We start from the raw sequence: 26,616 nt of genomic DNA, 5'->3' as shown, positions 1-26,616 counted from the left end.
TTTTTTTTACTGCAAACTTGTTTTTCCATTATAATTCATCACTCAGCAAAGATTATAAGGACTTTCTTATCCTGGGTCATTTTGTTTACAATAGTAAATTCTTGAGTATTCTGCTACAAACAAGAAAGCTATTAAAATTGTGTAAATGTAAGCCTAGGGTTTTAGCCCCGATGTATCATTGTACTATGCATCATGTTTTTATTACGTCTTATTTTACAGTTCTCCAAAGTAGTTTTACAGATAAGTGAAAATTTATTTTATTGTACCATGATTTTAAAATAAAGCAGTAGATGAGATACTACCTTATATTCTGTCATTTTATTGAGGAAATGTGCCCATATTACTAAGTTGTTAAATCACACACACAAAAACAAATTAAAAAGTAACCATATTGCTTGACACAAAAATGTTGCAATTAGATTAACTCCTAAATTCAGAAAAAGCTGTTTTCAGTTTACAGAGCTCCATAAACAAGATATTAACAAAATTAATGTTGTAGGAGAATAACAATGTTACTGTGAATAACACATGCAGTGCAATTCTCAGGTCTTTTTTATTTGTCATATATTTAGTTCCTGAATGTTTATTTCTTTTTTTCTTCATCCTTCTTGGGGTCTGGTTTAGACTGTGAAGCCAGAGAGCCCATGGCGTTACGAATGGCCTCATTGTTGGGGTCGACTCCAGGAAGGTTTTCCAGGACGCTCTGCAGGAACTCTGGATCTTGCATAACATCGTAGTCCTCTTCATCCTAGACCCAGGTAATGACATATTATAACTAATCTTAATCAAGGCCTTTTCAATGTAACAAAAATAACAAATGAGAAATACTGTAAAGTTTGTGTTACCTTTGCCTCAGTAGATTCAATGTCAGCCCCAGTGTCCATGTCCTCAGCACCAAACTCTGGAGGAAAAAAAATTGAACAAAAATTGTGGGTAGGGTTTTAACCTGGAATATATGTAGCTGGGTGTGTTGCTGTCCAAAAACATAAGTCATTTAAACAATGAGAACAATGGCATGTTATTTCATGTAAAAACTTTCATACTGCACTGCATATCAAATATACTGCAAATATGGAAGGCAGACTAACAAAAACTGCTCAAGCCCACTGTTTAGTGGTTTATCAAAAGTAAAATATGTGGGAATGTATAGGAGGCAACAACTAACTGGTATAATTTCTTTAAGGGCCATTACAAATAAACCAATAAGACAAATACTAGCAAACCCATGTAATAATTACCCAATCAGCAGTTACATATTGACACTATTAGTCAGTCATAATATACATAATAAAGGACAGATATACTCTATATTCGATTCTATATTCTGTTTATTTGTTGTGCTTATTTTATATTAAGGAATGTAAATAATGCAAGTACTTTTGAATTAAAATGAAAGTATTAAATGGGCTTCTATACTTGGAACAATGTGATAATCAGTCAATCAGTAATAAAATATATTTTTTAAACTTAATAGGATGAAAACTGACTATAGAACACAAAAAGGTGACGATCCTGTGGTAAATAAATTCTGATAATTCAGTTTGTATTAATCATATTAATCATAAATTCTCTGGTCCGACATATTCAGAAAATTAAAATTAAATTTTTACCTGCTCCTGCTCCCTGCATGGACATCTGCAGAGCATAAGCAATCTGTTCATCCTCTGTCATGCGGCTGAAGTCTGGTAGAGCAGGTGTTGAGTCTGTATGTGGAACGGACATCTTCAAGAGGGCATCTTCAGACTCTGAAACAGCAAGTAAAAAATGCTGTGTGAACACACTCACAATCAGAGCTTTAACATGTCTGCTCAATGTAGAAAACATCTATAATAGAAAATCAAATTAGTGGACAATCCTCTCACCATCTGTGGCAGGAGAGGAAATGCCAGCTTCAGCAGCGGATGCAACAGCTGCTCTGCGAGCTTCATCCTCCTGTCGTTGTCTTTGTTCTTCCATGGACACTCGTAGAGCCTAGAGAAGTTGAATGAAACAAATCAAGGAATGATTAAAACTGATGGCTTTTGCAGACTGCCCTAGAAAAGCATTTTTTAAATTTCAAATAAGTAGTAAAATGACTGGGGAATAAAAATTGGTTCATCAGGCCTGTATTATAATAATGATAACAATGAAATAATCTTAGAGAAAAAAAAAAGCTGTGATTTCATTGAACTTTAAATGTCCCCTGCTCACTTACCAAGGCCAGCTCTGGGTCTGCACTAGGATCAACTCCAAACTCAAAGTCACTGGCACCCAGGCCCAACACTGCACCTCCCTCTCCAGCCAGGATCGGTGAAGACAGCAGGGCATCAGCCAGACTGGGGCCTGGAGGCACTGTGACCAGATGGGAGCCTGCTCCCTCTTTGCCATTCAGCGTGTTAATGAAGGCCGTCAGCTTCTCTGTGTTCATCTCCTGCACAGATGGGAAAGAATGAGTGTAGACAGCGCAAATATATAAAACTATATAATCAACAGCAGATTAAGAGCCAAGTGTGTTTGGAGTTTTGATGGAAAAATACCTCCTCTCCAAAGTTAATGACATCCACGTTGACTTTTTCTTTCTTCAGACGTTTTGCCATTTTGACCAGCTACAGGAAAAAGACATATTTCAGTTTTAAAAAGAAACTACGTTATGAGTTCCCTATCAGATAATGTAGATTAGTACACTAATGTTATGCAGACAAATAGGTGCCTGTTCCCAACTTGCAGATATGTTAAGTTGTGTCAGTTCTTTAGATTATCAAGATGGACTACTTATGTCTTAATGTTGCTCTGATGTACAGACATGACAGTGTGAACCTTTAACTATTTATCACAATTATTGTCTACCATTACATCCAAAAATATCAACAGACTCATGTTGCTCAAATGACAACATGCAAAACACCTAGATCTATGCTCACTTCTTTTTCGTTGTCCTCCACTGGGCTGCCAACAAATGCAATAATGCGCATCTTGTGGTTTTTGCCTTGTCTGTGCTTTAGTGCCAACTAGAGAGAAAAACACAGTAAATGAAAATAAAAAAGGAAATACTATATGAACTGAAAAAATACATTTGTGACAAGTAAAACTAATCTTTTTAAACAGATGTTTTGGGATGTAAAAAATAGATGCAATTAATACCCTTTAATATCAGAGGTAGTAAGGTCCTACTGTAATGTTTGCTGTTATTCTAGATAAAGGTCTATTGCTCTTTACAGGAATTGATCTCTCATATATTGCTAAAATTCAGTTAATCACTGTTTTTAAGCCCCTACACTGGTATTCTGCAGTTTGGAGCCAGAAAACGCTATACTTTACCTCACATTTTGTAATGAATATCACCAACTCACATGTGCCACCCTGATGCCAGTGCAGAAACTGATGTTTCCACGAGGCTGCACAGCGTGCAGCTTGGACAGTATCCTCCCTGTATCTGGTGTCAGTGTGGTTAGCACCTCACAGTTGCTGCAGGGAGACATAAAACTTTTGTTATTATATTATCAGATTTTATATCCGTGTTCTAATTCACTAGCACATTGTTTCTTACTTTGCCATGGTGATGAGGCCCACATTGTTTTCAGGGTTGCTGCGGGTCTTGGAGTGACAAACAATGTTAACTGCATCCTGCTGAGCCTGCAGCCTGGTGGGCAGAAAGTCTCCATTGCGCATGTACTCACTGTTATCCACACTGAGAAGAGGGAAGCAGTGTTGATTACTAGTTCTAGAAAAAAAATGTAACGATCCAACTTGCAGGAAAAATATTGGTTGTTGAGACAGAAGACATGAGTGACTATTGACTATTTTTATTTATCTAGACCAGGAAGGAGCAACCCATGTTCCTCAAGGGCTACTATGGCAAGCCGTATGAGCATAAATCCCATATCCTTGATATCAGATGTTCATTTAATAGACTAGTTCAGTCTTTGTCAGAACTAGTTGGACATTTGATTGCACTAGTTGGACATGCGATTGCACTAGTTGGACAAGAACCCTTACTAATCACACTTTCTTAGCAACTAGTGGCATTTCTGTCCAGCTAGTTCCAAGTAAAGCGTTACTAGCAATGCCAGTCACTGCACTAGTAGGACCAAAGTCCCAACTAGTCAGCTTTTTGATGTACTATTGGCCCTTTGGACAACACTAGCAAGGCTAAAAGTCTTACTAGTTAACTAGTGTGCTGAAAGAACTGTGACAAGTTTACTAGTCAAACATGAGTTTAGCTCACTAGTGACCAGCATTTGTCTGCACTAGTTCACTGGTGAGAGCCTAAATCCTCACTACTTAACTGATGAGGGCCAACATGCTCACTAGTTAACTAGTTAATACCGCTAGGCTTTACTAGTTAACTAGTGAGGTACAAACCACACTAGTTGTACTAGTGACATATTTTGATGTCACTAGTTAACTAGTAAGTTTCAAAATGTTCACTAGTTGAAATAGTGAAAGCCAAAATACTAGTTAACTAGTAGCACAGAATGCCAATGAGGGGATGGGCTGGTGGGCATTAAGGCTTTCTATTAGCTCTCCAATCCAAAATTAAAAATGCCAACAAATTAGAATGAAGGATTTTGTCATATCCCGATCACTACATCTGCATGTTGCGCACTAGTTAACATGCAGGTCTGACACTAGTGAGCGACTATGTGCAACTAGTGAGATATTTGTTTAACATGTTGGTCTTTTTGTTGCACTGGCTGATCCCCGCTTGGTGGCTCAGACCACAACTTAATATATCTAGTACCAACATACAAGCCCGTAGTAAGACCACAGTCTGCTACCAAGAGGTATATGAAGGTTTGGTCAAAGGATGCTGAGGAGGCCCTGTAGGAGTGTTTCAGGGTTACAAACTGGGACCTTTTCATGGACGCTCACGGTGATGACATCAAAGGCATCTCTCACTGTATCACAGATTACATCCACTTCTGTGAGGACAATGTTGTTCCATCCAAAAACGTTTGTTGTTTCCCCAATAATAAACCATGGATAAATAAGGACATAAAGGCCTCCTCAACAAGAAGAGGGCGTTCATGGCAAGAGACAGGAACGAACTCCGGGCTGTGCAGAAGGAACTCAAGAAGAAGCTGAGGGAGGCAAAGCAACTCTATAGAGAGAGAGTAGAGCACAAGTTGAGACAGAATAATATCAGAGGTGTGGAATGGGATGAAAATGATGACTGGCTATAAGAAGTCACACACTGCTGTGGAAGGAGACTCAAAGTTTGCTAATGAACCTGTTCTTTAAAAGATTTGACACCACCTCTGCTTCTTACTCTGACCCAGTGTCCTCACACACCATCTCTCCTCCCCTCCACCACCTTAGCTGATGCCTTGGGGTCTCTTCACATCCATCCATCCAACATCTCTGCCAATGCTGCCTCCCCATTGCCCACTGATGCCATCTCCTCTATCAGCAGCCATACAACATTGAAGAATACCTCACCTCCAATGACTCCTCCCCTATCCTCACCATCTGACTCCTCATCAACACAATACACAGGCCCAGCCTTTGCCAGAGAACAGGTGAGAAAGGAACTAGCTAAAGACAAACAAAGCAAAAGAACCAGATGAGATCAGTACTTAAGGTGTGTGCTGGGCAGCTTGGAGAGGTTTTTCAGAAACTCTTCAACCTCTCTCTGAGGCTCAAAAAGGTGCCTAAGTTATGGAAAACTTCCTGTATTGTCCCATTACCAAAAAGAGGATGTCCCACTACCCTTAGTAACCTCAGCCCAGTAGTGCTAACATCACATGTCATGAAAGTGTTTGAGAGAATAGTGCTGCAACACCCGAGGTCTCAAGTCTCTGAATTTCTGGACCCCCTGCAGTTTGTATATCAGGGACACATCGGAGTGGAAGATGCCATCATCTTCTTAATGCACAGAGCATACTCACATCTGGAGAGGCAGGGCAACACTGTGAAAGTCATGTTCTTTTACTTTTCAAGTGCTTTCAACACTATTCAGCCCCACCTGCTAAGTGCAAAGATGCAGGATATGATAGTTCCCACAGACACGGCGGAGTGAATCAAAGATTACCTCACTGGGCAGCCACAGTTTGTTCGCTTAGATATGCATATCTGATGTGGTGATTAGCAGCACCGGTGCACCCCAAGGAACTGTACTGGCACCATTCCTGTTTACACTCTACACCTCAGACTTCCGCTATAACTCAGGAACCTGTCACCTCCAGAAGTTCTCTGATGACTCTTCAATCATTGGATGCATCAATAATGATAACAATGAGGAGTACAGACACTTGATAAAAAGCTTTGATAATTGGTGTAACAACAACTGTCTAATGCGCAATATCAAGAAAACCAGAGAACAGGTGGTGGACTTTAGGAAGAGCAGGAAGACCCCACTGCCTGTCTCCATCCTTGGGGAGGAAGTAGAGATTGTGGACTCCTACAAATACCTTGGAGTCCACATTAACAACAAACTGGACTGGTCAAACAACACAGATGCACTCTTCAAGAAAGGACAGAGCAGACTGTTCTTCCTCAGGAGACTCTGTTCCTTTGGCGTGTGCAACAAGCTACTGAAGATGTTCTATCAGTCTGTAGTAGCGGGTGCAGTGTTTTTTGTAGTTGTGTGCTGGGGAGGTGGCATCAAGGCTGGTGAAGCCAACTGACTAAACAAGTTGATCAGGAAGGCAAAATCTGGACTGGAACTGGACAGTCTGGAGGCTGTAGCAGAGAGGAGGATGGTGGACAAAATCACCTCCATACTGGACAATTCTGCCCACCCACTTCATGAGGAACTGTGGTGAGTGGGAAGTTCATTCAGCCACAGACTAATTCCTCCTAAAGTCAAGACTCAGAAATTAGGGTTTTTGTGTCCACAGCCATAAGACTCTATAATTCCACAATATAAACAATAACACGCACACACACAAATAAATAATTACTTTATTACTTTTCTACATACAAGTTAATTACTTTATTAATTACTATCAATTAATATAATTTACATTTACATTTAATAACTTTAAATTAGAATTACTGCTGTAACAATTGAATTTCCCCTTGGGGAATAATAAAGTACTTCTTTTCCTGGAACTAGCTGGACAGAAATGCCACTAGTTGCTTAGAAAGTGTGACTAGTAAGGGTTCTTGTTCAACTAGTTCCGACAAAGACTGAACTGGTGTATGAAATGAACATCTGATACCAAGAATATGGGATTCATGCTCAAACAGCTTCCATAGGCTACTACCTTGCTTGCTTGCTTTCCAAGCAGAAGCTGAGAGATACCACCTCAGAGTGGGGGAAGACAAATGGTGAATCTCAATTCTACTAACTGGACAGAAAAAAAAGGGAGAAGCTTTGGGATGTCCTTCATCATGGTGGACCACAAAGACTGTTCACTTTAAAATAAGTGAACTGAAATTCACTCAAAGTGAATTGGTATCTTGACTAACATACCTGGCCCTCCAGGAACATGGGTTTCCCACCATTGGTCTTAATAGTCTAAAACAAATTAAAATGGATAGACACTCAAATAACTGGCTAATCAACAGAGACTTGCTGAATTATTTATCAAGGTGAAACGGTAAATATTTCAGCTCTGTGGCTTTATGTTCTTTGATAGTGTTCAGTTTTATTTTTGTTGATTTGGACTCGTGGTTGGACAAAAAACATCAATATGAATGTGTCATTTGGAAAATGTAATATTTAGATGATAAATTAAGCTATAAAAATATAATGCTAACAAAAAAGATTTATCATGTTTTAACCATAACTCATTTTGAACGCACCCCAAATTAAAACACGACGTCTATTTATTAATACACGCCTGTTTTGATAATGACAGTATGCTCTTACAGCTAGCTATTGCTAACGCGTTAGCCAAATGCGTTTACGTATTTAAAGCTGTTTATTTAGCGTCAGGCAAAATCTGTGGATATCCACAAAATAACGTTACTAACGTTACGTTGTTTATTGTTACTAAATATACAACTTCTTAAATTTAGATAACCGGAATAAAAAGCGGCTGGTTAGCTTTGCCCTGGAAGCTCCTTCCGGCTAACGCTAGCTAACGTTAGGATGAGTGACTCAGGGAATAGTTCGAGCATCTCAAACACAAAACCCGTGCTAGTGTCAGACAAGCGCCATCAAAAAAACACATGTCCAACTTACCAAATAATATATCCTATGAAATAAGACGGCATTTAAAACGTTTACTTAAACATATTTATAATTCCTTACCAGACCATAGTACTTTCAAGCACCATCTTGATGGCTGTGGATTACTACGTCACCGTGATGGTTTGTGGGTATTGTAGTTTTTAAGGGGGAAAAAACCCCGACGTGCAGCAGCCAGAGGGATGTAAACCTTTGCTCAAGGTGCTTACTCCCCTTCTCTGAAAGACTTGCTTTCGAACCTGTCAGCACCTGTCATCAAAATGTTCACCAATACATTTAATTTGAAAATTCCTGACATCTGCAAGACTTCAGATCTGTAACCATCTGTCTCAGGTTAAGTGTGTGTTGTGTAATCAGAAACCTGTTTCTCACAGCTGGCACATCTACTCAGATTCCATATATATCTCAAGATGAAGCACTCATCTTCTCTTTGAAAGCTCCTACGCAGTGCAATGATTTCTGTACTCTTTAAGATTAACCCAGAGAATGTCATCAGGAATAACTGACACTTTGGAGGGGACCACACACTTCTTGTCTGTCATTAACTCCTAGGATCAGCTGTGGGAGGATCACATTTTCCCTCAGGAAAACAATCAGTACCCAGGGTCAAAAGCAGGACCTGTATGGTCAGGGTTTCAATGTTTCATAACTTGCAGCAGTCATTATATCAAATATGTTATGTTATCTTGCGATGATTAAAATCTCGTTGAAAACTTAAAAGGTGATAGTACTTTCAAGTAAACACTCACTATTATTCACACATATGTGCAGTCAGTTAATATTCATAAACAAGGGGACCAAAACAAAGATTTACAAAATATGTTTACTCCTTTAAAATCAGACATGAAAACATCACCACCACATAACTCAAACATGGCAGGAGGAACAGGTAGCACATATGGTATGAGAAGGCATTTCCGTGACTCCTATGTACATATGCACATTTCATACACAGTAAAAATATAGCAATTGAAGCATATAGGACAACCAGCAATGTTGGCTCACGAGCCGTGCAAGACATTCATGTAGAAAAAGCATGGTAAACTCACCACCCAGAATCATCATGGAGAGAATATATCTATCATATCACAATCTAAAATGAAATATAAAATGTGTTTGTCAAAAAGCCTCCTTCATAGGTAATGAACACTATAAAGTTTCAGCCATCCTTCAGTCAGTACACAGTATAAGTACAATCATCATCATAAGTACATAATACATTATTTCAGTCTTCAGCATTCAATCATGGTAATAAATATACTTCTTAGGGCTGAAAGGTGGCAGATTGTGGTTCATATTGCATTATTTCAAATGTATAGTAGTGTCTGCACTGAGTGCACTGCCCTTTAAGCACCAAATGTTGTTTCTCTTGTGCCATGGGTGTAGTATATAACAACTACATACACAACTGGTCTGAATCCAGCAATTACACAGTACCAGCCAGTTTAAACTTAAAAAAAAAAAAAAAAAAAATCAAAACAAAACCTAAACATCACAAAATATAATCTGGAATTTTCTAACTAATAAGAATTTCTTGGAGTGTTCTTCTTTGGTGGCTGTGGTTCTCAAACAACTAAATATGACACTGATCTGTTTGAAATAATTAGTATTTTACATTACAGCATTATATCAGAAGTAATTACTTTCAAGTACATCATCTCAACTACACAAAAGTGGTAAATAATGGGTACTAAATTTGAAATGTGACAGGAATGTGGTGGTAAATCTGAAAATGTCTTGTGTAAACCAATTTTTGGGTAAAAGAAAATCTTTACAAGGGTTAGGTTTGCATCAGATACAGCCTATCAGACAAAAAAAAAAAAAAAAATCCAGTTTAACGTTTAAGATCCTTACAACACAGGTCATCCCAGTGTTTTAACCATATACATCATGCATGTGTCCAGGAGTGTCTAATTTAATTTGCATGTTAATTATACTGTATCTTTAACATTCACAGGAACTCACTACTCTTCTCTTTGGTGCCAGGGCTGGTTTATAATACAAAAGACTCGGTCCCAAATCTTTAACTGTGCACTGATGACCACAAGTAATTTTCCTTCCTTCTTTCTATATTCACAGCTCACATGTCTCTTTCTCCCTCTCTGCTGCATAGACCAGATGTGCCTAACAAAAATAAAAAGTAATTGATTTAAAGAGATGATGTCCAAGATCTTAACTTCTGCTACAGACACTTGGTAGTGATTCATGATTCTGCAGCAGGAATATTTCATGCTTTAAAAAAACATTCAGCCAAGCAACTTCTGTAGCTAAACAGAGGTAAACACAAAACATTTTGTGACAAGAAACCTCAATTTTTTTTGAACAGCGAAGTAAAAGAAGAGTAATACTACAAACCAAACAAGAAAAACTGTTAACAATATTGGTCCAAGAGTGGATGTGGGTGGGTGTCATTCCTGTAACCAGCAGAAATGACTAAAAGACAGGACAGGAGAGTTATAAAGTTTAGTTGATTTGATGAACTAAGCTATTGAATGCCTGTCACACACATAACCAAAGGTATAGTACTAGTGTTTGCATTAAAATCTGAACTTCCTTTCAACTCTGACAACTGATTGGTTGGTCCAGACATGCAAATGGCAGTTGATTTACTTCAGCTGTAGTGAAAAGGCAAGTTTTTGTCTGTGTGACTATGACACTAACCTGTAAAAATGTCAGTTATACTATATATCAGGGGAGGGACAAACATATAAAGGCACAAACATGACAGATGATGAGCAGTATCTTGAAATAACTACATAACTATTCTAATAACTTAATTCATTAATCTACTGGCCAACAATGCTGCCAACAGCTATTCTCTCTGTAGTCATTCACACTTCAGCACATATGGTCACATCAGAGGGGGAGATGTTCAGGGCTGTACAAATCTGGTCTGGCATGTTAATAAAGACAGTCTGTATAAGAAAAACATTGTAATGTACATTCAGCAGTGGCAAGATCTACTTTGACCTTAGCAGCACCACTGAGGCTTCCAGCAAAAATAACTTAAACATGAAACTAAATCACCATATTGGTTCTACTTCAACGCACCCCTTCACCCTATCAAAACATGATGTCAAACAAATACTGTACATCGAAAAATGAGTAACAAGAAATGCATACATGATTGTGGAGTCAACAGCAGCAAGTGTTGATTTGAAAAATAACCACAGATTGCTCAGACTTCCCTTAGCTCATGACGATTGCTGAGGGGAAATGGAATACTAGGAATACTAGAGAGTGAGTCACGAAAATGTGAACCCACAGACTGTGCAACAACACAGGAAAATATTCACTCCTTCAATTGCTGGCTATGGCGTTCATGTGCTCTTATTGGGTGTTCCTCCTGAACGGCTGTCTGTGCCCACTCATATCTCTTCATGTGGCAAAAAGTGGGCACGATTGGAGTCGGTCCTCAAGGTGACTGGGGATTTTTAGAATATACAACTTATTTTACATTGCATCAGATGTAAAAATGAAGGACAATCTTTGTTTAACCAATGTAATGTTGTTGGAGCTACTGAAGAGTTGGCAATTCAGGGTCACACACCTTTTTTCCAGGTGTTTTGAAAGACAATAGGGTTTTGAGAGAGGTGTGGACGAAGTGCGTACACAGTGACAGTGCTGATGTTTCTCCTTGATCTTTCCATCCGTTTTCCTTACCGTCACAACCTCCCTTGCACCTTATTGCTTCATCTAGCAATCCCTGTTTTTTCTTAGGGGTGAGAAAACAACAGAGGAGCAATGGAGGACTAGTGTGGATGGGTGACTCTCACTTTCTTCATCCTTACTTCCATCCAACGTTCCCTCGTTCCAGATAACACCCCACCTTTAGATGGCACTGCATCCATGTTTCTTTTTTACTTCTTTACTGTGAAGGCCAAAGCAATATAAAGATTATAAAAGTTATGAGAAATACTATTACTGGCTACTTTTAATGTTAAGTTGCTAATGCTATTCAATTACAGATAACAATTTCATCATTTAGACTTACAAAGTAGATGTTAGTCTCGGGGACGATGTCCGATAGTGAAACCACATCTTCATTTCCAGACAGGTTGCCAGAATTGTCTGCAGCTCCTTCTGCCCCCAAACTGCCACAAAGAACAGGCAATTAATGAAGCACTATGACTGACACGTATCTTTGTTACAGTTTGATGGATGGTGTTATTTTATGACATATCACTGCCCTGTGTACCTGTGGTAAGGACCCTGGTCATGGTCTGTGTTTGCCGATTTGTGCACTTCCACTCCTACGGACCTGTGGAAAACAGTCAGAGAAAATTAAAACAGTGTGAAAGAAAAATTGGAAGTAGAAAGTTATGCAATGTTACCTTTACCGTAAGGGAGGAGAGGTGGTGGCAACTCCTGTGCTGCCCAGTGATGAGGTGGACAGGTTAGCCTCACAGTCAGCAGTGTTGTCACCTAGCGGAGGGGTCCTCGGAACAAGATCTGGTCTGCCTGACTGCATGCCTGACAACGAATGCAAATTTCAACACCATTATCTCTAATCTGAGCGGAGCCATGAGGAAAACTGTGGTGTGGAAACAATTAAACATCGCTTACTGCTCTCAGCCTCTGACTCAGTGCTTTTATATTGGCTGTGATGCATCAGTCTGGAGTCAACAGCTGAATTTCCTGTTGTGTTGGAGAGTGGGGTGGGTGCTCCCAGGGTGGGGGCCCTCCTTAGACCTCCCTGACCACCACGACTCTTCTTAGATGGTGATGGTTTTACTTAAGATAGAGGACATGAATTTTGATATCATTAATTTATGGGACTTCTATGCTATCACAGCCTATTAAAAAAAAAAAAAAAAAACATTTATATGCATACTTACATGGAATTTTCTTGAACACTGTGTTACACATGAATTGCTGAAAACGCTCTGCATAGAAGCCTGGTCTATGAACTGAAACAGTGTCCTACAGTAGTAAAACAGCAGCCAAGCCATTAGATTCTGACAGACATTAAGACACTCAAGCCAATGCAATCACAAACAGCAGTATGTACTACTATTTGCTTTGCTTGGCTATGTTCTTGAGCAAGATTTGGCTTTGATGAACAATTAAAACACAATTGCTCAGGTGAAACAACATCTTACCCCATCATGGACCAAAGCCTTCCAGGAGTGCTCCAACTTCTTGATAAATCTAAATATGAAGACATAATAAAATTATATAGCGCAAGTGATAAAGATTGATAATAATATGTGGGACGTTTGTTCATGACATGTTTATAGGAAGAACTGATTTGGCTGCTCTGACCTGTAGGACTGGAGAATATCAATGATGCCGATGTAGATCAGCAGCCTCTCTCCTTTAGAATTACGAGCTGGAATACCACCCATGCTGGCAGGACAAGACCAGAGAAACATCATCATTTAACTGCCATATCCTAGTCACAGATCACACTACAAGGACTGATATCCAAATTTAGCTCTGCTTGTATCAGCTAAGCAATAATACTCACTGGTCTTCTGAATCCAAAGCTCCCTTCCCTCGAGCCTCCCCCTGGATGGATTCCATGGCTGTACAGTACAGACTTTTCTGGGTCTGTGGCCGGCGCTGATCTGGAGTCACAGCTCCCTCTGACCCCCCACTGTCCCCAGAATTGCCCACAACACGCTCCCGCTCTCGAATGGCCTGGTCCATGTTGTGGATGCCCATCAACAGACTGTAATCCATGATCTTGAAACTCTGTAAAAGCTACATAAAATAAAATAAGTTGGTATGACGTTCAATAGGACCTTACCGCCCAGTCCTAAGTTTCATATACATTATTTAATAGGCACAGACCGAGACAATATATTTAAGCTTAGCTTTAGATTTTTGTCTATCTATTTAGTATTTGTTTTTTGCTTAATTTGGCAGTTGATGGTGGACAGTGACTGAGTATTGAAGGGAAAGATGATATTGGAGGTACCATTGTAAAAAAGCTGCACTGAACCCTAACACCTTAAAAAAATAGATTTTGTAAAATGTGAAGTTAAACAGTTAAAATAAAAATGGTATACAGGAGGACCATTCAAAAATGTTGAATAAGACAATCCAAGTAGTGGCATATATGGCTGTCTGTGAAGTTGTAATTACTATGATTCAATGTATAATGTTTATCAAAATTGGGTTAATAAAATAAAACAATTCAGCCTAGAGTAGTTACACTAAGAAAATAATACTTGGTGGTGAACAGCTACATCATAATGTGAATTTAAGTAAGCTGGAGAAGCAAGGTAACACTGACCACAAAGCAGGTCAAAAAATGAGATGCAGCCTCTGTCCTATAAATAGTTTGGCTTCCCCTAGACCGATAAAAATTACAGAGAACATCGAGGCACCCTGGCTTCACTACAATGATAAATGCCAGTCTAAACCAGTCTAATCCCATCATTCCAAAAAAGTACCATCCCTCAAAGCAAACAAAGTATTGATTTGCAGTGTCATGTGAGCTTGAGTAATTACTTCCCCACATAATTCCTGTTGACGACACTGCCAGCAATGGCGAAGCTCATCATCAAGTAACAAACAATGTAATTCCATGTGGCCTACAAAGCTTGGGCACATGGTATTTAAATAAAAAGCAGTCAATGAAAGATTAATGTCTTAGTGACTCACCAAGCAATCCCTCTGTATAGTCTTGCACAAAGCATTGTAGTTGTCCGATTCCAGCAGCAGGCCGTCAGGCAAGTCCTGGATAAAGTCCAGGTCTTTGTAAATGGGAACACCCTTCTCTCTCTCCTTAGGGGAAGCTCGTCTCTTATAAGTGGAGCCCTTCAGGTCGTATTTGAGGTGCATGGGGATTATCCGGGGCAGAAGATTGTTCATCACTACAATTCGGATATTCTTGCCTCCTGCCTGAACGCAATACAGTCCATAGAACTTGGGCAAGAGAGTGCGTTTGTTTTGGTTTATATTCTGGAAGAGGAAGGATATGGAAAACAAATTAGATATCTGACACACATAAACTGGAAAGGAATTATTTGAGCTCCTACTCATTTTAGCCTCCTACTCTCATGATAATTATAGTTATTGCTATAATAATCACTCATGCTGAACAGGCTCCCGCTGTCAAATTTATCCAGGCTCACCATGAAGTATCCAGGCAGGAGTTTCTGGAGAAACTCAGCCTCTTTGTGTTGAACAGTTTTAATGATAAACTCATCATCACTGGAGACATAGAAGAGGGATCCACTGGCTCCGGGATTAGACAGCTCAATCAGCGGCTCATTGCACAGAGAATACTTCAAGAGGAACAGGACACTGCATTAGTATCCAATCAAAACAGAGCAAATATGTTTGCATAACCACAATTCTAATTTGACTAAACCAGTTGTTGCTAACGTTGGGGTTGAAAATTCTCAAGGGATTCTGACGAGGCAGCGAGTGGGTTGTGGAAAGCACAAAATTCAAACTGCTGATGTGGTAGTGTGTGTTTTGTGTATGTACTGACCAGGTAGTCATCAGGCCGAATGCCGAACAGTTCTCTAAAGTAACGGAAAGCAATAGGAGCATAGGTCTTAAAACGAAAGTCACTGTAGTGATGAGCAGGGGTCAGGTTACTGCCTTCACTGAAAATACATGAGAGAGCAAGAAAGAGAAAATGAAATTAAAATGTAAAATTCAATGTGTTTATTAAACTCTGGCTTTGAATACAAACCTGGGGAAGAAGATGCTTTCAACCACCACAAAGTCCTGCATGAGAACATCCCTCTCTGCCTTTTGGCTCAAGCTGCCAACTGTGTGAGCGATGCCCAACTGGATTGCACCTTTTAAGGCAGATGAGGTGGTCTAGAGAGAAGTTACAGTGAAACAGAGACAGCAAGTACGAGAACAAACAACCCCCTGTGACCTTTGCTTATTCATTTACTATTCTTAGGCATCTAGTGAGAGGAATTCCCAAACTAATTTTAGAACATATACACCAACACGTTTTTCATCGCTGCTGCTCAATATGTGTGTGTCAACAAACCAGTGTCACTGACCACCACCCCCACCCCGTCCTAACCTTTTTATAGGTGGTCTCTCCTGTGGTGGTCTCAACACCCCGGTGTCCAATGGTCTTCTTCATACTCTGAGTTGTGCCTGAGGATCCAGGCATCTGAGGAAACATGGCAAAAAGAAACAAAATTTTTAATTCCTGATGTGTTTGCATTTGCACTTGTGAACTCAAGATACAGCTAATTTTATCTACGCTTTAGGCCACATTGGGTAAATGTTATCACATGAGCACCTTTATCAAACTGGCTGACAAGATGCTGACCTTCTCCAACAATATGTAGTGTGTGGTGCACATTTTTTTCCCATGCAATTATTCCATCATCACATAACAAAGACCAGTCTCTAACTCTCACAAAATATGAATAGTCTTTCATTGACTGCTGTTTCAAGCATGTCTGCATGAACCCTGTTCTCCATCACCTATCAGAGCTAACTGGATGAGCACTGGCATTACATAATGCAGAGGGGTTTTTAAATTCGGTGATACAATTTCTGACGTTCCTACCTCCGAAGGTGCCATTTTTCGGATGCTGCTGGTGCCTAAAAATAAAAAAACAAGTTAATTTCTAAAAATGTGAGAAAGACACTGATTTTTGAGAACCTACAAGGACAAATACTTCTTGGGGAATCTTGTTCACTCATGAAACCCATGTACATGTCAATATATGCAGTCAGTGTAAACTGGATGAAATCCTTTTGAAGTATATAAGCTGGCAACTTTTAACATGGAAGCATTTGTTAATAACTATTTGAGAGATCCTCTACTGGTTCATTAGTCACACTATTTCCAGCACTGATGATCCCAGACCTAAAAGTGGCCACAGTTACCAACTGCTGCCACAGATAAGACCAGCTTTCTGTGAACTGGAACGACTTCTCCCCTGAGGTGGCTGCTCCAGATTCAAGTGGACCCCTGAGGATCTGTGTCTACAATCACCAACTCACTTCAAACAAATGACACAATTTCAAGTTTCTCCATCACAGCCTACTTGGTATGTCACAATAATAAACATGCTAACAATATGAAAGATGAAGTTTATGTTTGTGCCGTTACCACTCAATGACCTCTGAGTGTGTGTAAAATTTTAAGTCAAGATAGGAAGTAGAATTGTAATGCATGACCCAGACACATGGGTCTATGTTCCCAAGTAAGCAGAGTAATAAAAACAACACAGTAGTTTTGCAATAGAAGCACATAACTGTTACAAAAGAAATTCTAATCACAATATTCCCCTGTCCTTACATAAACTCACCAACTAAACCTATCACACCCACTCTGCAAGTACCACTTACCCTGTAACCAGTGACAACATCTATGTACTTTACTGCCGCAGTGCCTTGGGTCAATATACATACACAATTATATTAGGAGTTTATATACACGTAGTAAAAAGTAGCAGTAAAAACCCTACACTGATTCAACCCAGATGATGCACATTAAGCAGATAGAGAGATGGGAGTGTTAATAACAGGGCGGATTCAGTGAATGCCATGCATTTCTTCTTGGTTAACAAGGACACACTGCAATCCACCAGGAAACAGTGAGCATCATTCTGCCCACATTCCCTCTCATTATGTAAAACAACACACCATCATCACTACTCATGCTGTTTCTGCTCACACACACAAACACTCACGCACACCCATGCGAGTACCTCGCTGTATTGCTCTCCTCCAAAACTGAGTCCTAATATCTGCAGAGCAGGACATGGTAGTTGAAGTGGTTTAACGTAGTAAACAAGCATAACTGCACAAATGTAAAGCATGCCCTATATGAGAAAGTGGGCTTCATCTGGTGCATAAAACGATCAAGTCAATTAACTGATTTATCTGCAAATGTTTTGACAAATTTATATTTTCTGTCACTTTATCCAGAAAACATTCAGTTTAATTATCAAAAATTACTTGCAGATTTGAAGTTAATATAAAGAATTTTTGGTTGCAGTTACAAACTGCAAACTAGTTACAAAACAGCACAACTTTTTTTTAGCCTATATATAACTCATTAATAAAAAGCTGACTTAAAGTGAATCAGACTAATTATTTTTCAGCAATAAGAAAACCATCTGTTCCTCTTCATGTAATAAACAACTCCCTACCTGCACAAGGCAATAATATGAGAGATGCAAATTCTCTTCTAACATCGTCTTCTGTCTATGAAGACGCCAGAAATAAACTGGTTCCAATAAGGACTAATAGGGAAACCACACTATGGTACCATCACTCAAGTACCTATGAGTGTGTGTGTGTTTGACAGAAACCTGTATGTTGTATTTGTACAGTCTTGGGCATCCGTGTTAGCAGTGAAAAGTGGAACGGCAATTGGCAATTCATCATGTATAGAAAGCGTAGGGAAGAAGCAGATGAACAGTGACACCTTTTAATTAACTCGACAATCATGACAAGCCCGTGTTATTGATTAAAATCCTGTATGTAAGAGACCATCGCCTCAATTGCGAAACATTGTAAAGTAAACGGAAAGTGAATTTGCTGGCTAAAGCTAAGCCACATATGTGAGGGGAGAGGCAGACAGAGGAAGAGGAGGGTGTAAAAGCCGAGGAAGGAGAGGGGATAGCGGTTGTTATCTTCTAAAGGATGAACAGACCCGTCTGAAACAGCAGCCCAACAAAATCATTTTATTCGACAAGAAAACGATTTCTTATTTTATAAATTTCAGGGCTCCAGCAAACTCATTAGTATAACGTTACCAACACCGTGAACTAAATTACCGGCTTGATAACAAAACACAACGCGGTGTCACGAAATACGCATTTAACGTTACATGTTATTAACATCATTAGATCGGTCTGTGTAAATCTGCCTGGCTGTTCATTAAAGCGTCCTGAGATCAACAATAGCAGACAAGGTGATTTAACGAGGCAGATAAACAAGCTAACGCAACGTTAGCCACGGCTCGGTTTATTTGTTACAGCCTCGATGCTAGCTAGCTAACAGCACAATGAAGCCAAAGTCGAGCCATCACGACATTTTCATCGCTACAATATATTACACAGGCCTGCTGGTCTGTTAATCTGAAGACTTTAAAGGAGAAGGGGTTATCAACTAGATACCTGTCGGGGCTGTTGATCCCGAGTCGGCTGTTCCAGCAGTCGCCATTATGCTTTGACTATTCACATCAGCGCCGACAGTTGAAGGCTGATGCTCGTGTGGCAGCAGCACCACAGCGCCCCTACCGGCCCGAGGAGGAACCACCGGACGCCGCATCGGTGCTTGGGCCTGGAGCGGTCTGGCAAACACCACGCCAAATGCCAAAACCAAGCATCAGGCAGTAAACTTTCATAAGCGAGAAAAGTGATTGTTGGTACTAAATTAAGCTAACTATCAATCTATTTTTGAAAACCCGTTATATGCGTTTTAATAAACAATACAACAGCCACTAATGACTTTTTATGGGCTATGGCTTTCTTGATGGCTTTTTTCTAAACTTGTGATCAAATCCATTGTTGACTGTCCCACGTGTCACCAACTTATGGCAACAAATGTGCTGTTTTATGCTGCAGTCTGCTGGGGAGGCAGCATAAAGCAGAAGGATGCAAGGCGGCTGGACAAACTGGTGCAAAAAGCTGGTTCGATGAGGTTAGACTCACTGGAGGCTGTGGTGGAGAGGTGCACACAGAAAAAGGTAGAGGCCATCCTGGAATACACTGACCATCCCCTTCACAACATCCTGATGGACCAGAGAAGCAACTGTAGTGGACGACTCACCTCACTGTGCTACAGGAATGAAAGATACAGGAGGTAATCCTCACTGCCATCAAGCTCTACAACACTGTAGCCAAACATGCAAACTCTGGTTAATCTTACAGGAACAATTTTTCATGCACTGTAGGATAGAGTAAACACACAAGGTAAATGTTTAACCTTTCAATTTTGAGTTTATTATTAGAGGTGTGGATATGATCTTAGCTATAAAAATATATAAAAAGGACACAACCAAACTGGTAGCTCCAAATGAACTAAGAAAATGCAACCATAATCAGCTATGTAAAAAGCAGCACATAAAAATAGTTGAACAGTGACCAGCCATACTTAAACTATATTTGGTCGTTTATAAATCTACTCTTGTGACAGCAATGCTTCTCATGTGATCTCAGCTGACAGCAAATAACACTGGCAGTAAATGGAGCTAAATTTTCATGAAAAATATGAATTGTGTTTTCACTTTACACGCTTCTAAGTTTGATTTGTGTTGGAATGAATGATCATGTTCAGTGACTGGAGCCCCCTCTGCTGCCTGCTTAGCCTGAATGTCACTGAATGTCCCTGAATAGCTTTTACCTGCAGGGTCAGCGATAAAAGGCCATAAGGGTTTAGGAGATTGGGCACTTTTTCTTCTTCTTTTGGGGTAAGAAACTGCTTGCTTTGGTGATGGCATCTGTGAGAATTTTAGAGACACACTGTCCAGTCTCTTGTGTCCTCTGGCAACAGCGGTGGACAATTGAAGGAGATGTCTTGCTTGATGTACATAGGGTCCCTGACATTTTCTTAAGCTGATTTCATAGAGAAAAAGTCCAGGCAAATGTTAATGGCATTAGAAAACCTAAATTTGGAGTTTAAATATTCATTTTCAAATATTCCATCCACAACATTCCCATTCCAAATTTTATCTTACTAGACTTTCTAACAACTCACACCCAACAACTCACTTTGATGTCTCTTAACTCACCTTTTGTGAAAAACAGATGGTTTTGTCTTGTTCAGGCAGGGGGCAGCATTGATCCACCAAGCTCTTGATTGGAAAGCCAACTGTGAACCTAAAAGGCAATCACACAGTCAAATATGTTTCTAACTAGACATAGCTCACAGATTATTGACAGATCCATGACAATATTGATGACACAGAATATACTAATGAAAAAGTGGTGCCAGCACATTCCCAGAACAGATATTTTGGTGTGTTGGGCAGCCTGCGATTTATTTGTATTTTGTGGCAGAAGAAATTTCTAAAAGCATCAAAAGAAGTAGATGAACAGAAACACCAGGGGAGGAGAGAAAGGAAAATAGATCTAATGAAAAATGTAGGAAGTGTTGTCTTACTTCCTCTCGATAATGTTATGAGTCTCACAGATTTTGATAAGTGAGAGCTCTTCAGTAGCAGTAGTCATATTGTACTGTGGCTCTGGAGAAATGTGTTGGAAACAGCTGTATCGATCATTTGCCTCATCACTCGAACAGCACTGGAAATCCACCCTTCCACCATTCTCATCCAAGCAAAACCTGTTAAGCTCCTCACGCCACTAAAACACAAAAAGAGAAAGAAAATGAAAAGGTATCAAACATTTCTACATTAGGCAAAATATTTATGCTTGTAAGATTTTTGCTTTACGTTCTGATCAGCACAGCTGAGCACATCCTGCTTTTTGCAGCAACGTTTGAATCCCTTTTCCATACGATTAATGGTCTTTGCCTGGCGGGACAGCAATTTGTACCCTAAACCTCGCAGGCACATCACATTATAGAGTGGGCGTAAGTGCTGGTGGAGACACAGTGATTCAATGGTATCTGCAGTGGGTCGTCCAGGAGGAAAGTTGATGTCAGTTTTCTGGGAAGTAATGTATGGAGTCCTGTAACGTATGAGACAAATGTGACCTTCTTCAGCCTCTAAAATGCATTTAAAATAAAGTGTGTTTTGAAATATGAAGTCCCTCGACAGCCCACCCAGTAATTTCTCTTTCAATCACTTTTTTCCCTTGTGTCTACTTTTACCTTACTGTCATCAAATCCCCTGAAAAGATGAAAGCCAACATTGCATTAGGATGCTTATAGACCTGGCTCATTAAGCAAAAAGCAAGATTTAGATGACCTGCCAACTGCCAACTAAAGTGACACTCACCAACATGGACCTTTGCTTATTTATAACAAAGCTATTTTCTAAATGTCTCCTTAGTCTGTCCCTCAGTTTAGTCCCAGTCCCAGCTGATGATGTTTATATTTTAAAGTGGATCATAAACACATCAGTTGATGGAATTCACTAAAACAGTTGGACAGTGTAGTGTGTAGGAAATGCTATTCCAACAATAGTAAATAGAGCATTTGATGTGTTTTTAGCTGTGGTTTAATATCCATCAATCTATTATCTATACCCGCTTATTCCTAACTAGGGTCACTGGGATCTGCTGCAGCCTGTGGTTTAATATACATATGATATTCCACTTAGAGCACCTGGGAACTGTATGTGCAAATGACTCAAAAAGAGCTACAGTGTCAGTGTTTCTGGCAATGAAGAAACATGTCAATTACTGCAATGGTGTGGCTCATTGAGATGTGTTTAATAGTTTTTGAACAACAATTGCTCTATGGAACACAGGAATATGCTAGACAATACTTTTTAGTAGGATCCGTTTATTTTTGGTTTTCATTGGATTTCATTAGTATTGCCAAACATATTCTTTATGCTCATTTCATTTTTTTCCTGCATACCTTTGACAAGTGTTAGGGTCAAAGTTGAATTTGTTGGTAGAGGGAAGCGGTGCCACCGGGATCTCCTCTGTTGGTTCATAGTTTGGATTTGGAGCATTGTTGTGGAAGCAGTTTAGCCGGTTTCTGTTCATTAGTTTGCAGCAGTGATAATGTGAAGTCTTTATTGAAAATTCCTCCTTACAGTAGGCCTTGATTGAGAGCTCCCACTGTAGTAGAGACAGAAATAACAACAGTCAGGGTGTATCAGTCTAATCCTTTGATACACTCAGCATGATGAACACTTAAAAAATAACTTAATAAAACATGATAGCAAAGAGGCTTTAGGTAATTCTTTACACACTAAACTATGATGCGATGGGTTTATTATTGCTTGCTCTAAAACAGCTGCACTGGTGCTCATTCCATGGCCTGTCTGTTATGTCTGACTACTGGCTAACATATACTGGAAGTGCCCAAGGCCTTCAACTTGCATTTCAAAAATTCAAGTGCCATCATCTGTGCGATGTGAATAATGTTTTGTGGCTTTTTAAATACCTAGTCCAATAAAAAAAAAAACATAAAAAATGCATAATATATAGTGTGTTTGTGTTACGTGCCATTGCTTATTGAATTTATGTTTTGAAAGCAAAAATATTACAAACAACTTTGAAGAATCCAGAGCAGCAGAATTAGGATAAAAACATGCTGGACATCATAAAGTCAGTTCACATTCAAACAGAGTAAGAAATTGCTGAATTAACTATAAAAGCTGTTTTGAATACTCACTGCCTGTGTGGCGCAACACATTGTCACGTCCCTCTCCCACGTCTGGTTACCCTCGCAGCATGTGCTAAACCAGAACTCTGCGTTATTGACGGCCCTGCCCTTTCTGAACTGCGAACTAAAACCAGAGGCAGGAAAGTAGGAGGCTGGGTAGCGAGGACGATGGTCTCCATGGAGACATATGGCCTGGAGATTGTCAGCAGTCGGGCGGCCAAGGGGAAACTGGACAGGATAAGCCATGGGAGCACCACCAAAGAAACGAGGGCCAAATCCTGGTTGTCCTTAAAGGAAAGGGTGAGAATGACACAGGGTGAGAATGACATGTTACTTGCTACTGGCATTGACAAAGTAAATGAAAACTCAAAAGAGAGAGAGGAAAAGAAATACATACGTCCTCTTGGTGTTAAGACTTTTGGTCTGGACCCCCCTGATAGAATAAAGGTAGTTTTATTAGTGCTTTTCTTTTTATTACATAATGGAGATCTTTTTGGACAGGATTTGATGGATTGACAGACAGATACTAGCTTACCTTTGTTAGTTAAGGGGACCTCTGGTGTAGACATAACTAGTTCTACAAAAATAGAGAAAACAAATGAAGACTTTATGATACCATTGGGTGTAAGATTAAGATTCATTGATGGCCTAAATAGAATAACGTTGGCAGACAAGCCTGAGCACCCAAAGCAACATGGTTCAAGTACTCATGCAGCTATGTAGTTCTGTCAAAACAAGTTCATATTAAATGTTAAGGAAGATAAACAGTACCCTTGAGGAGCACAGTCCAGTCGATCTCGCTCTGCAGCATTGGCGTCTGCTCCTCTGAAGGATAAATATTGATTTTAAAGCAATGTATCAAGGCCCCAGACAGATAAAAAGACCTAAGTTCGTATTGCATTTCTGCACTTGAACTTAAATATAGTCATCACCTAGATGGCGAAATGCCACTCTAGACATCTGACTTTCTGATTGGTCCCTGACAAGATACTACATTAGTATGTGAACACACACACCTTGCATGATTTTATCAAAGTCAGGGATGACCTCACGCTGCTCAACGCCGTAATCATCTGGAAAAAATTGTAGACACACAAAGAGACACAGTAAGCCAGACAAAGTTGTATAACTCTATATTGTCTTTTACTAAACACATTATATTAAGAGACAACCAGTGATGAAAGACACATTCAGACTGTGTTCAAACGTAATAACAGCAACTCCACAGTGGTACACACATCAGAAAAAGCAAAAATAACATGCACCCAGGACACCATCTGTAAGTGTTGTGTTATCCAATATTCTATGTAATATTACTGATTTTAATGTTTGGGCTGTTTAAAATTCAGCTTTTTCATTATTCTGTAAACTGATATTGTGTATGCAAAGTTTTTTTAGTTTAACAATGTTTTATCTCATGCACAAAAAAAATCTCTACAAAGTAGCTTTACCTATCAAATAAATGTAGCAATAAGTACAGTATTCGTCTCTGAAATGTAGTTGAGATGAAGTACTAGGATTTAAATAAAGTACATGAAACTTAGGTAAAGTAGTAGAGTAACTGTATTTAGTTTTCTTTTAACTACTTGACATATCTGAAAAGGCGTGTTTGAAAGTACTTTACAGCCTGTTTGCTGCAGGAATGATGTCAGTATGTTTACAGGAGAAACAAACTTACGCGAACAAAAATGGAGCCCGACCAAGAAGCGAACAACATTTTTTGGCATTGAATCAAGAATAAAAAGGAGAAAAATAATAGCACCAACCACTGAATGAAGAGCTCAGTAAAACGGAGACAAATGCGATGGAGCAGATTAAAGCCCAAGTCGAGGCCATTGCAGAGTCGTTCCGTGTCTGTCCGGTTCTGTTCGTCCCGCTGTGACTGAGGAAAAACACGCTTAGAGGGGCAGCGCACACACACAGGCCCGTTATCTGGTCCAACACAAGCTGCCGTTCGTCTTGTGTGAGCCCGAGACCTGCCAGTACCCAGGCTTTAATGGTGAGGTTTCAGGGAGGGAGGGAAAACAGGGAGGGAGGGATTTTTTACAGATGAGTCATCTTGATCTGTTCAAATCCTGGGAAAGGTCGATGAGCCTGAACTAGTGTGAACATATTGTAAAGTTTTTGTTGTTTTGGCTTCATGCAGCTCTAATAAACACACGGCTCTGAGGAGTGATCCACTGCACTGTGGGATTGTGTAACATAAGTAACTGAAAGTTAATTATTATGATTGTTTTGTATGGCAATGTTTCTTATAGCCCTTATAAACAGTAAACAGTCTGCTCTGTAAATTAAACATATTTGTGAGCATTGATGGCCAACATCAATTTTGGAAAATAACTAAATATAAGAAATAAGAAATGACTCTGCCCTGTTCATCAAGGTTATGGGGAACTTTGTGAAGGAGGATTATCAGTTGTTTACTTGGCCTTGAAGCCAGCATACTAACTTGACATGTCATGAAAAACTGTCAGTCACAATTCTTGTAAATAACCTTCATTTTGCACTACAAAGCAATTCAGTTGCACATTTTTCTTAAACCCTCTGCCTGGTAAATGCCTACTTTCAGACTCTGTGCCCCAAAATCAGATTTAGATTCTGTGATGAGTAAACTGAGACTTGTAAATTCAGCAACATTCCCCTTTAAATACACAAGAACAACAATCCCTTCTGCCATGTTCATTAAAAAAAAAAAAAAAAAACAATCGGACCAGATAAGAGCTCTCTGTGCAGCTGAAGACTGTAGTTTGAGTTTCCACCGTTTAAACTGGAAGCATTATCCCACCTTTGTTTTGCATACCACATACCACAGTGTTTTGAGCTCATACACAGAATATATCAAGCTCAAAGTCAGAAAACAAAACAAAGAAAGGCATCCACACAAATAGTTGTACCTTGGTTGTTCTAGATTCAACATGAGAATAAAGAACCAATCTGAAGTGTGAAAGCAAAAATCAGTGTATATGAAAGTTGTTCATAAAGTTGTGTTTTAGCCAAAACTCACACACCAAGAGATAAAACCAGCTTTGTAGCCTGAGCAGAGGTGCATTTAAAATAAAATGATTGTGGTTTTTTGCAGGAAAGTCATACTTACCACATCCAGCTGACTCATAATTTTTGACTTTGCTTCTGTTTAACTTGTTTTTTTCTATGACAACCAGATGACAATCCTCCACAGGCTAATGCCAGAGTGTACTAAGGCATCATGCACAGTGACTAGTATTTTTTGTGTTAAATGAGTCAGCTGCAGCTCAGTTGTTATGAATACAGTGCTTTTCTTATGCTTCTAATCTTTCTTCTGCATGTCT

The 26,616-nt window shown here is 39.5% G+C and overlaps 3 protein-coding genes across 7 annotated transcripts; all 3 read right to left on the bottom strand.

Annotated features, from left to right (window-relative positions):
- Window positions 1-299: 299 nt before the first annotated feature.
- On the bottom strand, window positions 300-8,305 carry LOC113136843 (26S proteasome non-ATPase regulatory subunit 4-like). The gene is made up of 10 exons (XM_026317938.1): window positions 8,180-8,305; window positions 3,527-3,667; window positions 3,330-3,444; window positions 2,901-2,987; window positions 2,517-2,585; window positions 2,195-2,410; window positions 1,863-1,971; window positions 1,611-1,745; window positions 846-901; window positions 300-748 (listed from the first exon to the last, which is right to left on the bottom strand). The coding sequence occupies exons 1-10, from the start codon at window positions 8,203-8,205 to the stop codon at window positions 584-586; spliced, it is 1,119 nt and encodes a 372-aa protein (XP_026173723.1). The 5' UTR covers window positions 8,206-8,305; the 3' UTR covers window positions 300-583.
- A 615-nt stretch (window positions 8,306-8,920) lies between these two features.
- pip5k1ab (phosphatidylinositol-4-phosphate 5-kinase, type I, alpha, b) lies at window positions 8,921-19,755 on the bottom strand. Of its 5 annotated transcripts, none has more exons than XM_026317036.1 (17): window positions 19,720-19,755; window positions 17,767-17,805; window positions 16,617-16,651; window positions 16,119-16,211; window positions 15,771-15,901; window positions 15,564-15,681; window positions 15,202-15,354; window positions 14,729-15,028; window positions 13,587-13,822; window positions 13,382-13,465; window positions 13,219-13,267; window positions 12,955-13,039; window positions 12,683-12,850; window positions 12,457-12,589; window positions 12,315-12,377; window positions 12,111-12,210; window positions 8,921-11,987 (listed from the first exon to the last, which is right to left on the bottom strand). In XM_026317036.1, the coding sequence occupies exons 3-17, from the start codon at window positions 16,629-16,631 to the stop codon at window positions 11,985-11,987; spliced, it is 1,731 nt and encodes a 576-aa protein (XP_026172821.1). In that variant the 5' UTR covers window positions 16,632-16,651; window positions 17,767-17,805; window positions 19,720-19,755; the 3' UTR covers window positions 8,921-11,984. The 5 variants fall into 5 exon arrangements, 4 of the variants coding, with proteins under 4 accessions (XP_026172821.1, XP_026172818.1, XP_026172817.1 ...); XM_026317033.2 differs by lacking the exon at window positions 19,720-19,755 and adding an exon at window positions 19,183-19,415 and having other exon boundaries at window positions 12,457-12,577; XM_026317032.2 differs by lacking the exon at window positions 19,720-19,755 and adding an exon at window positions 19,183-19,413.
- A 228-nt stretch (window positions 19,756-19,983) lies between these two features.
- Window positions 19,984-25,303, bottom strand: ecm1b (extracellular matrix protein 1b). The gene is made up of 11 exons (XM_026317060.2): window positions 25,075-25,303; window positions 24,325-24,381; window positions 24,080-24,133; window positions 23,844-23,885; window positions 23,706-23,741; window positions 23,318-23,595; window positions 22,553-22,758; window positions 21,459-21,696; window positions 21,170-21,369; window positions 20,799-20,886; window positions 19,984-20,622 (listed from the first exon to the last, which is right to left on the bottom strand). The coding sequence occupies exons 1-11, from the start codon at window positions 25,142-25,144 to the stop codon at window positions 20,443-20,445; spliced, it is 1,449 nt and encodes a 482-aa protein (XP_026172845.1). The 5' UTR covers window positions 25,145-25,303; the 3' UTR covers window positions 19,984-20,442.
- Window positions 25,304-26,616: the final 1,313 nt, after the last annotated feature.

This window comes from Mastacembelus armatus, chromosome 16 (genome assembly GCF_900324485.2).
Source record: "Mastacembelus armatus chromosome 16, fMasArm1.2, whole genome shotgun sequence".
NCBI lineage: Eukaryota > Metazoa > Chordata > Actinopteri > Synbranchiformes > Mastacembelidae > Mastacembelus > Mastacembelus armatus.
The sequence above is the reverse complement of the archived record's forward strand: the minus strand, read 5'-3'. Positions and strand labels throughout refer to the sequence as shown.

Excerpts from the sequence above, each read along its gene's own strand:
- pip5k1ab (XM_026317032.2), bottom strand. The coding sequence starts at position 19,336 with ATGCGGCGTCCGGTGGTTCCTCCTCGGGCCGGTAGGGGCGCTGTGGTG. Across the intron at positions 16,212-16,616 it reads GAAAAATGGCACCTTCGGAG|ATGCCTGGATCCTCAGGCAC; the intron begins GTAGGAACGTCA and ends ATGTTTCCTCAG. Across the intron at positions 12,851-12,954 it reads AGTGTTCAAGAAAATTCCAT|TAAAACCATCACCATCTAAG; the intron begins GTAAGTATGCAT and ends CTCTATCTTAAG.
- ecm1b (XM_026317060.2), bottom strand. The coding sequence starts at position 25,144 with ATGGCCTCGACTTGGGCTTTAATCTGCTCCATCGCATTTGTCTCCGTT. Across the intron at positions 24,134-24,324 it reads CTTTGATAAAATCATGCAAG|AGGAGCAGACGCCAATGCTG; the intron begins GTGTGTGTGTTC and ends TTTATCCTTCAG. Across the intron at positions 20,887-21,169 it reads CATAACATTATCGAGAGGAA|GTTCACAGTTGGCTTTCCAA; the intron begins GTAAGACAACAC and ends ATTGCCTTTTAG.
- LOC113136843 (XM_026317938.1), bottom strand. The coding sequence starts at position 8,205 with ATGGTGCTTGAAAGTACTATGGTCTG. Across the intron at positions 902-1,610 it reads CATGCAGGGAGCAGGAGCAG|AGTTTGGTGCTGAGGACATG; the intron begins GTAAAAATTTAA and ends TTTTTCCTCCAG. Across the intron at positions 749-845 it reads TTGAATCTACTGAGGCAAAG|GATGAAGAGGACTACGATGT; the intron begins GTAACACAAACT and ends ACCTGGGTCTAG.